The sequence below is a fragment of the Heloderma suspectum genome, chromosome 4 (genome assembly GCF_057233095.1).
Source record: "Heloderma suspectum isolate Gila_16-S chromosome 4, 16-S_ref, whole genome shotgun sequence".
Taxonomy (NCBI): Eukaryota; Metazoa; Chordata; class Lepidosauria; order Squamata; family Helodermatidae; genus Heloderma; species Heloderma suspectum.
Genome location: NC_139461.1, coordinates 212,320,491 through 212,334,005, shown reverse-complemented (window position 1 = coordinate 212,334,005; position 13,515 = coordinate 212,320,491). Strand labels below are relative to the sequence as shown.

The 13,515-nt window shown below is 44.3% G+C and overlaps 1 protein-coding gene across 1 annotated transcript in view; it reads right to left on the bottom strand.

Annotated features, from left to right (window-relative positions):
• ERICH3 (glutamate rich 3) overlaps positions 1 to 13,515 on the bottom strand; it is a gene marked incomplete at its 5' end in the record, with an annotated part of 97,199 nt that overhangs the window by 61,271 nt on the left and 22,413 nt on the right. Inside the window, 4 exons of the mRNA XM_084851638.1 lie at positions 1,276 to 1,398; positions 2,110 to 2,181; positions 5,830 to 5,955; positions 9,997 to 10,090. Of these exons, the coding sequence (XP_084707764.1) occupies positions 1,276 to 1,398; positions 2,110 to 2,181; positions 5,830 to 5,955; positions 9,997 to 10,090 (415 nt within the window). The remainder of the gene's footprint in view (positions 1 to 1,275; positions 1,399 to 2,109; positions 2,182 to 5,829; positions 5,956 to 9,996; positions 10,091 to 13,515) is intronic.

Genomic DNA, 13,515 nt, shown 5'->3' with positions numbered 1-13,515 from the left:
TGTGTTGTTTTTATTGTTGGATATTTCGTTAAACTGTTTTTAGTTATATGTTGTTCGTGTATATTGTCCGTATGCTTTTATGTAAATGGCTTTTTGTATGTTGTATTTTAATGTTTTAACTTTCGTAAACCGCCCAAAGAGCTTCGGCTATGGGGCAGTATAGAAATGTAATAAATAATACATAATAAAATAATAATAAATAACTTCAAGACAGGAGTGTTGCCCTCTTTCAGTCTGAAGACCAAATTCCATTTCAGAGATGCTCTCGGGAGCCACATTCCAGTGGTGGGTGAGGCCAAAGGGGCAAGGCCAAGATACCAAAAATACCAGCGTACTGTAGCTTCAAGCTCTTCCTGCCAGAAACGAAGCGTTAGGAGAGGCATTTCAACCATTTAGGACGGGGGGGGGGGGGACTGCTCAAAAACCAGGAAACCACCACATGATTGGTGGTCAGGGGAAAGGAATTGAGACCAGGCTGGATTTGGCCCCCGTGCCTGACATTCTGCCTGCCTGAAGGCTTGCTTCTGAGTGGGTATGCATAGAGTCACTGAAAGAATACCAGCGTGGTGTAGAGGCTATAGAGCAGGGGTGACCCAAAACATTTTGCTTCCTGAGGCAAAGGACAAGATGCCCCACACAGACACACACACACCCCACGTACAGACACCAACTGGATTGGGGGTTGAATCTGACTTCAAGTAGTGACAGGAGAGCAACCTCCACCTCATCTGAAGGCATCGGGCTAGCTTAGTGGGGGTAGGTCAGGGTGTGTGGCACTCACAGTTCTGTCCTCCAACAGTGGGAAACAGATGGGGGGCTGTGGATGAATGGCCGGGGAGCTGCCATTACTATTCCCCCCACACACCAACACACACACACACACACCAGCATCTGCTGCTTGACTCTGCCTAATGGCAGGGCTGGCCTTCCAAGAGCGCTGGACTTCAACCAGTGAAACCCACACCCAGATTCACATTTAGCCTCAGGCTCCATGGGATGGCTGAAGGCAAGTTCAGCCTGATCTACTTCGCAGGGTTGCTGTGAGGATAAAATAGGATAAATGTGGATGAGCTCCTTGGAGGAAAGATAGGATAACAGTGTGACTGATCAATAAAGAGGTGTGCCCTTCTCCCAGTGCAACAAACTTGGGAGGCTAAACTTTGTTTCCAGTTCGAAAACATGCGGCCCATGGTTGTATAATTGGGAAGCTCCATGTAAGACAGAGCTGTAATAACCAGATAACATTTGGGCTACAGGTCCTCATTATATACTCACCAAATTACCTGACTGTCCTCGGTCACCTAATCTGCGACGCCCAAAGCGATTTCTTGGTGCAGTGGGTGGGTGGGGGGAAAGCAGGGGATTGGTCTCTTCGGCTGCCCTTCTTGATCGTTCCACCTAGATGAAGGGAAAATTGAGATGACTGAGAAAGTGCCCTCTTAGGAAATTAAGATGCTCCCTATAACCCTGCCGTTTGGGGGAATCGGTGAATAATAGCATCACTGGACAATTAAACCAATATTTACAGACCTCAGAAGGGAACCTAGACTAACAACAGTGTCTTGAGATATTAGTAAAAAAAAGAAAATAATGACTGAGTAATAGACAGTGAGTAATAAACACTAAGAACAGAAGGGGGGGCTGAATCTACACATAGCAGTTTTACCCGTTATCATACTGCAGTGATAACTATTGGTGCCCATTGGTGTCATGTGCACCAAAAGTTATCATTGCAGTATGATAATGTAAAACTGCTATGTGTAGATTCAGCCAAAGAGAGAAAGAGATGGAAGTAACATCAGTGCAATAACTATATATCAGTAAAAGTAACAGCTTACAGCAGGGCTAGGCAACCTGGTGCCATCCAGATAATTTTGGACTATGACTCCTATCAGCCCCAGCCAGCATGGCCAATGCTCAGCGATTGTGGGAGTTGTAGTCCAAAACATCTGGATGGCACCAGGTTGCCTACCGCTGGCTTGCAGAATCTGACCAAGTATACATTTCCTAACAGAATTCTTCTGATCCACCATATTGGTGGTACTGTTCCTAGGACACAGAAAGCAAGTTTTCAACGTTCCCTGTAACATGCAAATGAAAAACCCTCACCTTGATTCTGTGAACACGTTCCCTCCTGGCAGAGTTTTCAAGTTTTCTTTTTAACTCAACCTGGTGATGATGCTAGCAGGGTTTTTTAAAAAAGCAAAAACAAAATCACATTCACAATAATATTATGGTGTCACTAATTCTCATTACTGCTCTTCAGATTATTTTCTGTCCATGGTGTTTCCCTGAGCATAGCATCATAGGCCCAAGAGGCCAGGTCACCTACCACCACAAATGATTTTTTCATTATGTATTACATTGTCCTATATGCCTGGAACACTCAAAGCTCCACTTCCAGATTCAGTTCAGGGCAGGCTGCCACAAACAAACATACATCACCACAGAGAGAAAATAACTGCACTTGCCTCCAGGGCCAACTACCATCAATTGGCCTGTGGGAAGGTATAGAAGAGTGAACAGGGCAAGCTAAGGAAACAAAAGAGCCTGTTCCAGATGAACAGCCTCTCCCCACACAGCTACAACTACCACCAACTACCCTGTGGAAAGGATCCTGAGGAACAGTTACATTTTTTTTTATTTTGTCTTTGTAACTAAGAACTGGTGCTTGAGTTTTGCTTTTTCCTTTTCCCTCCCAATTCTTTTTCCTCTTGTGCCTTGTCTTTTAGATTGTAATGCTGAAGGCAGGAACTGTCTTATTGTTTTTTGTAAACTGCTCTGGGAGCCTTTTTGAGGGAGGGGGAAAACGAAAGAGCAGAACAAAAATGCTTTAAATAAATAATAAAACAAAGTCTCTCAAAATACACATCCAAGCCATGACATGGTGGCCGTTCAAATATGCAATGCTTAAAATGCTTGACTTGGATTCCTGCACTGAGCAGGGGGTTGGACTCGATGGTCTTATAGGCCCCTTCCAATCCTACTATTCTATGATTCTATGAAAATGTATTCCATTCTATTACAATAATATGTTTGGTGGGGGTGGGAGGGGGGGAGACTTGCAACAATATGGAGAATTCACCAGGTTTGTGTGGCAAGCAAATGCACAAAAGGCGGTGTGTCTCCATAAAGCAGCCTCCAGGCAGTGTGGCATTTCAACATTCTGGTCTGATCATGTGAGTCAAACCTCCTTGTCACATAGTTAACACAACAGCTCAATATCTAAAATAATGAAGTACTTCTCTAATATTAGTCTCATTATAAACTGCATGCTGAGTGTTAAGGTCTGAAAAGGGCAAAGTCTCCATGCCATGGGTGTTGCCACTCATAGATCAACATTTTACCAGTAATAGTATCAATGTTTTTTCAGAGATTTAAAAAAGCAAAAGAAAAAACTCTTTCCCTAGAAAAAGGTGGGAAATAACTGGTTTCCTTTGCAACCAAGGATAAGGGCAAACTAAAGGCGACACCATTCATGCAACTGGGAGACAACTATTTTTTACAAGTAAGCTGATGCAGGTTTATTCAGAAGCAAGTCCCACTGTGGTCAATGATGCTTACACCTAGGTATATGTACATAGGATTGCAGCCCGGCCTCCAAAATGCATTCATTGGGGCAGCCTTGCCCAACATGGTGCCCTCCAGATGTGTTGGACTGTAACTCCCATCATCCACAGCCATTCCCATGCTAGATGGGAATGTTGACAACTGCAGTCCAACACATCTGGAGGGCCAGGTTGGGGAAGGCTGAAATAGGGGGATTTGGGTCTAGCAAAACAGCTCCATGAGTGTTGTATCCCCTCTCCTGCTTTTCACAGACCCTGATTAGAGACTACTGATCATTTCTTTATTATTATTACATTTTTATACCACCCAATAGCCAAATCTTTCCCTTTGCCCACTATCCCCATTGACTCACGCCTCTCTCAGGAAAGGGAACAGGGAGAAGGGGGGAAGGGAAGAGCAAATTTCTATTCTACTCCAAACCAAGTAAAATGTTTCCTTCGTCGTCACTCGTGTCTTGATGGGGCTTAGAGGAGATGAGGAAAAGGAAATGCAAGTCCACAACACAATCCTCTTGGTGAATCCCATGGGCTAGGTGATCCATAAGGGTCCTTCAAAGGCCCTGGCTGTGCACGGTGTTTCTGCTGCAACAAGTGGTTTGGCTGACTTGGGGGAAGGGAAGATGATGGCCGCTACTAAATGATCTCCATGTTGGTGTGTGACTGAGGAGGGACCTCCCTTAGAATTCCATGATTCTAAGACAGTTGGTCTCAACTGTTGCTTTATGCCCTAAGTAAGAGAAGCACAGCATGGATTTCTCAGCCATGCCACGTGCCAGTGGCACAAAAGCTGATGTCTTAGTAGCCCTGAAGTCTCTGCTTGATGGGTGTGTCCCTGGACACGGTTATCTGAGGTTAACAGCTGCTAATGTTGTATGTGATCCACCATGGGAGACAGACATCAGCATCACAAAGGGAAACAGAAGGCAGGAACAATAGATAGGTGGAACAAAGCCAGAATGGGGCCTACCTCCAGCCATGTTTCCACCTTCTGTGTGAATGAGATAGTGTCTCCTCCTTCCTGTACTTGCTCGCTCCTCACATCTATGCTTCTCTTTGTTCTTGACAGTTTTCCATGACCTTTGGTGTTTGTGTGGGTAGAAATGAGCATTTCTCTGATGGGCTATGACAGGTTCTGGAGTACACTGATGGGACATGACCTCCTACTGCCTTGCCTTCAGGAGATGACTGTGTGGAATCTGGTGGCCATAGGGACCCTTACATTCTGAGATGGCTGCCAATTTATCAGTTCTGGCCAATTACAGGTTACTCCTCTATCCTTTCTTCCTCTCCTAACTTTCTTCCTTGCCAATATGAAATTATCGGAGAAGGTATTATTGTTGTCAGTATTTGTTATTCGTATATTATTTATTTCTAAGGTGATTGTTTGCCTGTTGACACATTAATGGCAACTAATTTACCTGCTCATTCAAGGTGTTTTCTTGGAAGTATTCTAAGTAAACTGATCTGGAATAAGTGAAATCTGTTGATTCTGTCTTCATGATCACTAACATAGATTATATTAGAAACACTGTCAGTCCTTAGTTACTTTAGAAGAAGGGTAGGCAACACGATGCCCACAGGCATCAATGTGCCCCCAGATATTTTTGTTAGCACCTGCCAAGGTGACCCACCCATCCCACTTTTTTTTTAAATTAACACATTTTCTTACTGGCAGCTGAATGTGAAATATGTTTCTGCTGATGCTGAAAACTGTGGGTTCCAGGGAGTTGTTTAGTATGTTGAGTTCAGATCCCATCTCTGCCCTGTAACTTAATATTTTGAGCAGGTCACTTCTTTATTGCTATGCCTCCCATGGCAGCTGTTTTGTGGCGGTATCCCCAAAAGTTTCTCAAGTTGCCAAAAAGATTACCTACTGCTGCGTTAGAGTGTCAATTCAATTCAGATTACTTCTTATCAAAATTTAACTAACATTTTGTTCACACAACCAGGATGATTAAAAGGGTGGCTATTTCTTCTCTTTTAGCATATTTTTAGAGAATTGTTATAATTTCACATTAATCTGGGCCTTCTATTCATCATTACTAAACCATAATAACTTTCAAAAGTTCATTAATAGCTTGGCTATTATGAGAAATGGGTGGTTAGAATGCACCGATAAGGTAACTCTCCACTACCAAAACAAAAAGGGTAAGTTTGCATGATATTCCCACAACGGTAAGGTATCTCAATAATCCTGAATAAGACTGTGAGCGTTCCTTTTAAAGAGCCTTTAGGAGAAGTAGCCATAGTGTAGTCATACTTCCATGTCAAGGACCTTGTGGAATATGGCCTGAGCCAAACATTCCCGTATATACTTCTGATGATCCTTCCTCATGGCATTTAACCGGTACTCCTTCTCTGAGATTATTCTTCCATTTCTTGAGATCTAACATAAAAAAGTAAAATGTAAGTACAGATGGTGCTGGAGGATGCAAGATTAAGGTTAATAAACATGCACATATTGACCATAATCCAAACCATGTAAAGGTCCCAGATGCACATGGAGATTAGCATAAGCAAAGTCTTCCCCATTCTCTTCAATGTCAGTGAAAGCTCCATACGTATCCCAGCGGGTCAACAGGACCTTTCCATGTATGCATCAGAGACACTGGATCAAAGAACTCATGTGTCACATTATGCTCAATAAGATAAGGAAAATGGAGAAAGAGCTACTGGATGTCTTTCCCTGCCCCTTGCTGTTCTCATTTTATCTCTCTCTTTAGTGGCTAATCTCCTATTCTCCTCCCCTTCAAACAGAGGATGCCTTCAGAGGCCTATCCTCTGACGGCCCTTCCAATAGGTGACTGTTCTCTATAAAGAAGGGCACATGGCTACCCGGGAGCCTTTGGAATTATCAACAGGTGGAGCGCTCACACTGTGTGGCTGCTCTCATGTGCTGCATTTACTATGTAGCTAGGCTCTAAGACCAGAAAGCAAGGCCATGTATACACCCAAAGCACTTCGCCCCATACACCAATTTTCCTTACCTCCTACGGTCTCTCACACTGCATATAACACTATTCTAGAAGGTCTGTCAGTCTTCAAGAGTGGCTTTTGGGGAGACATAGGTGGCTATAGGAGAAAGGGGAAGGGAACCCCCTAAAGCTCCAGTAGCACATGGACCATTGAATGCCATCCTAAAACTTTATTTTGGGATCCTTTTTTAAAAATGAAAAAAAAACCCACCCAACAACACTCATTTAAAGCACTGAAGACTACCCTTCCAATTAACAACTGGAAACATGCATTAACCTACTAGATTTATGAAGCCACTCAAGAACAACTCATGCCTGGAAAGGTATGTAACAGAAGCATGGTAAGAAATAGCTTAATGTCAGGCTTACCGTTTGGTGCCATTCATGGGTAGCAATGATTTAATATAGCTATGCTAAAAAGCCCACACTCTGTGCCAAGATAGCAAGTATATGGAGACCTAATCAATCCATGTCACCAATAGGTCTCCAGTAGCATTAAAATGGGTTGCAGCTGTATTATTGATGTGAGTCATGTTTATTAAGATGGAACAAAGCGCCAGTTTCTATTAATACTTCTTCATCAGTCATTCCCAGTGTTAGACATCTTGAAAATGGAACAGTCTTATTTTGCTTCAAATGTCACTTGAAAATGCTAAGTGCCTCATTAGGTGGTATGATTCTCCTCTAAATAGCTTTTATTCAAATGCCTTGTGACCAAGGAGTCCACTCTTCCATATTATCAAGATTACCCAGTGGATTCTCATTTATCTGTATGCCTGCTGTCTGAAAGGTCCACCAACATAAAAAATCTACAGCTCAGTATTAATTCACCAGAAGAACACTTCCTTCCTGCTCAGAAGCTACAGACTGCCCCCTTCTGGGTAGGAGGACTTAACGCTGCTTACTTTCCATGACTGCTGTGCCAAATTGTTGAAACAGAGCACTTGCATGAAGTGATTTCCCACTAAATTAAGCTTCAGTGCTGGGCACATGTCCTAGAGAATAAGTCCCATTCAAATCTGTGGGGCATACCCCTGAGTAAACATGCACAGAATTGCACAGTTAGAGGATTTTGTGTTCCCCATTGTTTTATTACATTTTCTTAGAGTAAAAGGGAAGGCAAGAAGTAAAGCCCAAAAAATGGGAGTTCTTTTTACAGGATTTGCTGGTATTGAAAATACAGTCTGTTCAATGTGAAATCGGCAAGCAATTGAGAGGGTGGGCAAGAAAAATAGCACAGCTGTGTAAATGCAATATATTATACACACATTTATTGCAATGCCAGCAGGCATGATCACAGTACAATTCCTCTGATCTCATTTACATTGTGGCTTAAGCTTTTTGTCAAAGTTAATGTTGGTTGGTTAATGCTGTCAGTTAACTTTAGAACCAACAGGGAGAGGGATATTTAAAACAAAATGGACATGAAATGGCAAAAACCCAACCAACTGCCAAATCCTTCCATGAAGTGCAGAATTAAAACATAAGGACAAGACAATGGAAAAGGACGTATATATGCCAGATAGACCTACTTCTGCCTTAACCCTGCAGTATAATATTAGATATTTAAAGAAATAGGGGCAGCAACACATTCATTAGCTGGAGACCATCTTTAACATCCACTATGGTTCAGTAAAATGGGGCAGAGGTGCCCCTTTGCCAGTGGAGAGGAGCTCGGCTGGTGGAGTAGGCACATCCTAAGAACAAATGAAAAGCCCTGCTGGATCCAGCGGAGGCTGGAATCCACTCCGGCATTCAGTCAGAACCAGTCCAAACTCTAACGGAGCTATCCAAAGTGCTGAACCCTACCCCCCAAATAGGTTCAGCTCCTTGGATAGGTCCTTTCTTGTTCTGACCCGTTCAGAAGAGCAGATCCACAGCCCCACTGAAATCTCAGCCACCAGCTTCCACTGGCAGGATCAGACCAAAGGCCTTTCTAACCCAGCCTTCTCTCCCCGCAGTGGCCAACCAGATGCTATGGAAAGCCTCCAAGCAGAACATGAGTGGAACAGTACCCTCCTGCCATGCTCCCCAGGAGCTGATTTTCAGAGGCATACAGATCTCCCGTTCTGCTCCACTTAGGCTTGTTCCATATTACCTTTCCAGTTCATCCACTCCCACCAGTAATCATGGTATGGATTTTTTTTTTTTTAGCTCAGGTAACTTCCTTTATTTTCATTATGTCTGATAAAGCAGTACTCATCATTCCTATTAGCCCTTCATGTTTCATGACTACCATGATAGCTGCTGCAGGCAGCAATATCTCAATTTTACATCTCTTGGCTTTTCGGCTTTAGGTCATCCCAACTGACCCCTCAGCTCTGCCCAAAAGAGAGCATTCACCATTTAATTTCTCTGCATTTTTAAAATACCAGATGCTAATTAGCAAGGTGCGTATGGATTTCCAGTGGATACAACCCACTCAGCGAGAAGCAGGCAGTAAAAGCTGAAATGGAACGTGCCATCCGGGGAGCCATTATTTTGCTTTGCGTTCATTGGCTGCTCTACCTACAGGTTCACATTGTCACAGGGAACTCTAAAACCAGTATGAGAATATTCCACCAACATACATAAAATGAAGCAGCCACACTAGCCAAATGGTTGTCTTCTGCTTTCTATCCTGCTTCAACCAACTCACATGTGGCTTGTCGCTCAATCCATACTAAAACAAGCTTGCAAATAAGTATTCCAGTGAAATAAGTATTCCAACTTGCCCACCTGGCTTCCTTAACCAGGCGATTCTATTTCTGCTGCAGCAGAGTGGACTGGTGTGATGAGTCAGGTACCTACGACCCTGCAGTAATAAGTATTCCTACCATCACTTGTGAGGGTACCTGCACAGCCCAATCCGATGCATGTTTATTCAGAAGTAAGTCCCAGAAAATTCAATTGGACACTCCTTAGAAAGTGAGCGGAGAGGATTGCAGTAGTGTATATTGCCTACCATTTTATGCTGTCACATTAATTGGTTAACACTGGATGTTGTCACAATGACTTATGACAGCTGTGATCAAAGTGATAGCAAATGCACTGCCAGACATTTTAAATAATGTCATGGCATCAAAGCATGTTTTTTTTTACCAGGGTTGAGCAAGACATATTTTAAAAGAATGCATACTGAATAAAATAATCACAAAAGGCTTGGGTGGCGGGGGGAGGAACAAAAGCAAGCAGTAAAACTGTGACAGTTGCACCACTCCATGGTTCCAGTGCTGGACATAGGCCAGGAAGACCAGGGTTCAAAATCCCACCTGACAAGCTCACTGGATGAGCGTGGGCCTTTCACTTTTTCACTGCCTAACCAACGTCAGGTTTTATAAAGATAAAGGTTGAAGAAGAAACATGTATACCGCCCTGAACTGTTTAGAATAAGGGTGAAATGAAAGGTAATTAAATAGGTAGACAGGATAAACCCAGAGAAACCACAGAAAAAGAAATATCTGCATACCTACCAGCCCTGATCTCTGAAGGTGACGTCTTATCCTGGTGTTGCTAAAATAGCCTGCAAGGTGCCTGTCTGTGAGGCTGTTGTAATTTGCTAGGGATCTGAAACCAACAGAGTCATTGTAAACAGTTATAAGAACCCAGAGAAGTGTCTTTTGAAAAATACGAGAGATCCTAAAAACCAATAGGTACCCAGATTACTTTTCTCAGCGGCTCTACACTTTGTCCTGACAATTGTGTTTGCTGTGGGTACATCACAATGCGGTGTCCTACCGCTAGGACAGATCTTCAATATTGTTCAAGCAGGAGCCACTTAGGCCCTGGGCACTACTGCTGAGGCCATCTGGGGGCCTTTCTTGGGCCATGGGGGCCTCTTCCCCCACCCCAGTCAAGCAGCGATGCTGTGGTCCAGATTCCGTCTCCGCGTAATCAAAGGCAAACCTTGTCAAGGCTCCAGGCAGGCAAATTCCAGCTGGCTCACTTGCTCCTTGGAATGGGATGGATCTTTTTCTCATCACTGGGAGTGTTCTGCTCCACTTAGTGCTACAAAATCTCCCAGTGCAGGTCCACACTCTTGCCCACACATTTCATTTTCCCTCCACCTCCAGTGCCTGAACAGCTAGGAAATAATGTTGCTCTTTGCCTCTTGGGCTCCTCTCCCACAAAAGCTAATTGGCCAATTGCTCCTGCATTCTCCCCCCACCCCCACCTAGCCACCATACAGCTGATGAGCAGCTGGTCTCCTGACTCCCCACCCCTGAAACCTCCTCTGGTATCCCAGATCACAGCAGCCGGCCCACCTTTAAAGCAAGCAACATGGTGAAGCTAGAGAGCCTGAGAGTGAGCAGCTATTGCAAAGAAAGAGTGAGAGAATGGGCTGGTTCATACAAACAAGCAGCCTGCGGTGGATTGAGGTGCATATGGGTGGCTATTTTGAATATTCAAGCTGCGACCGTGGCTTGTCTGAACCTGGTGAGGGTGGTTTGGTGGCGTGGTTAACAAACCACCACAACCCTACAACAGCCCATGGGTTAACCATGGCAACAAACCACCCTTGCCAGATTCAGATGACAGGACAAGCTGGAGTTGTCGCTTGACCATTCAAAGGGCGCTCGGCATGCACCGGCACATGCCGCAACCCACCATGGCTTAAATAAGCCACAGTCAGCTATGGTGATCATGTAAACCCAGTCAATGAATGAGTAGAAGAGAGAGAGAGGCTGAGAACTGCACTTGACGTGATTGGGAGCTGGCAGTGGCCCTCAGGCCTTGCAGTGAAGACCACTGAGCTAGGGTGTCAAGGATGTGTTCTTAAGCACCAACCATGGCCCATTTAGGGCTCCCTGCCATCTACACATAAGTGCTTAAAGGTGTGTTTCTGTGTTGGTACTTTATGTGCCTGTTTTGGAAAATGCATGGTAGAAATAAGCTTAAAAATGCATGGTAGAGATAAGCTGCCTCTTTCAGATACCAAGGGAGCCTGGGAACTAAAATGGTAAACACCATTATTGACTTAGCCATGATTTCCCTCTGCTCTCTTACTGTGCATTAGTCCAGTGGCTTTGAAACAGGTTGACATGTTATCAGGATATTGAGTTATGGTAAACAAAAATGCTCTCTTGCTGAGCAAGGAGGAATAAAATATTCTCTTCAGAAAAAAATCATGACAAAGGCAAGAGACCTACAGGAAGTTTATTTTTGGTTTCACAATAATCCCACAGGTAGTCTACACCAGATAAATTAAGCTTTAAGCAGACAATTTAGTTTGCTGTGTTATGCCTGGTGATTAAACACTGGTGCTATAGCAACTATTTTATGTTACTTCCTTTACCCTGTTGTTTGCATTTGCATCTGAAACTGCCAGATTACAGCAATTATACCAAGTATTGATTTATCGTCCCTCCTGGTGTGTGGCATGAACAGAGAAAGGGGGAGATGTAAACTTAACCCAATGCCCTTTTATTTACTTCCTTCTCAGTATTTCATGGCCCAGATAAGAAGTTAAAACACAACTAATCTCAGGTATCACTGGGACCGAGCAACCCTTCCTGCCATTCTTTGTTGTTCAGTCGTTCAGTCGTGGACCATAGCACGCCAGGCCTTCCTGTCCTCCGCTCTCTCCCGGAGTGTGCTCAAGTTCATATTCATTGCATCGGTGATGCTATCTAGCCATCTCATCCTCTGCCGTCCCCTTCTCCTTTTGCCTTCAGTCTTTCCCAGAGAGTTTTCTCTTCGCATTAGGTGGCCAAAATATTTCAGCTTCAGCTTCAGTATCTGTCCTTCCAAGGAGCACTCAGGGTTGATTTCCTTTAGGATGGACTGATTTGACCTCCTTGCAGTCCAGGGGACTCGTAAGAGTCTTCTCCAGCACCACAGTTCGAAAGCATCAATTCTTCGGCGCTCAGCCTTCCTTATAGTCCAGCTCTCACAGCCATACGTTACTACTGGGAAAACCATAGCTTTGATTAGACGGACCTTTGTCGGCAAGGTGATGTCTCTGCTTCTTACTATGCTGTCTAGGTTTGCCATAGCTTTTCTCCCAAGGAGCAAGCGTCTTTGAATTTCATGGCTACAGTCACCGTCTGCGGTGATCTTGGAGCCCAAGAAAGTAAAATCTGTCACTGCTTCCATTTCTTCCCCTTCTATATGCCAGGAAGTGATGGGGCCAGATGCCATGATCTTCATTTTTTTAATGTTGAGTTTCAAACCAGCTTTTGCACTCTCCTCTTTCACCCTCAACAAGAGGCTCTTTAGATCCTCTTCACTTTCTGCCATTAGGGTGGTATCTCTTACATCCTTATGTTTCATTTCAATTGTGAATAACCTACCCTTAGCGAAACACCCAATTGAATTAGTGGATCAAAGAAGCATTCCTTTGAAAAGCCAGCTATGTGGTTGCAATGCTCAATAGAATAAGCATCATCCTCAGAGCCCCTTTTTATCAAATCAGCCACTATTGATAATTCCAAGGGAGATGGCAGCGATGAACATTCTCCCTTCTGAGCCTTCGCCAGTCACCTGCTCACAACTACCCATAGATTATGGCCTGGACAGTTTGGGCCCAACCTGTTTTTCGGCATTAACATCCATGGACTAGCAGCTACTGTGCAGGTAGGATAACATACAGTTGGCCCTTGGGCAATCTGCCAGCTGTGGTGCAAATGCAAGGGCTCCAATGTGTGCACACCAGGGGTGTCAAACCTCTTCCAGCCCAAGGGCCAAATTCAGTTTTGGAGAAGCTCTTGATGGCCACATTCCAGTGGTGGGCGGGGCTGAAGGCAAAAGGGATAGGCCCAAAATGCCAGCATATTTTAGCTTAAAGCTCTCACCGCAAGTAACCAGGCCTTAGGAGAGGCATTTCAACCCTTCAGAAAGGGGAGTGGGGAGAGAACTGCACAAAAGCCGGGAAACTACCAAATTATTGGCTGTCGGGGGAAAGGGGGTGGGGCCAGGGGAAGGGTGCATGGCCACCTGTGGAACCCCAAGGGGCCAGATTTGGCCTGGAGGGTGAATGTCCAACAGGGTGT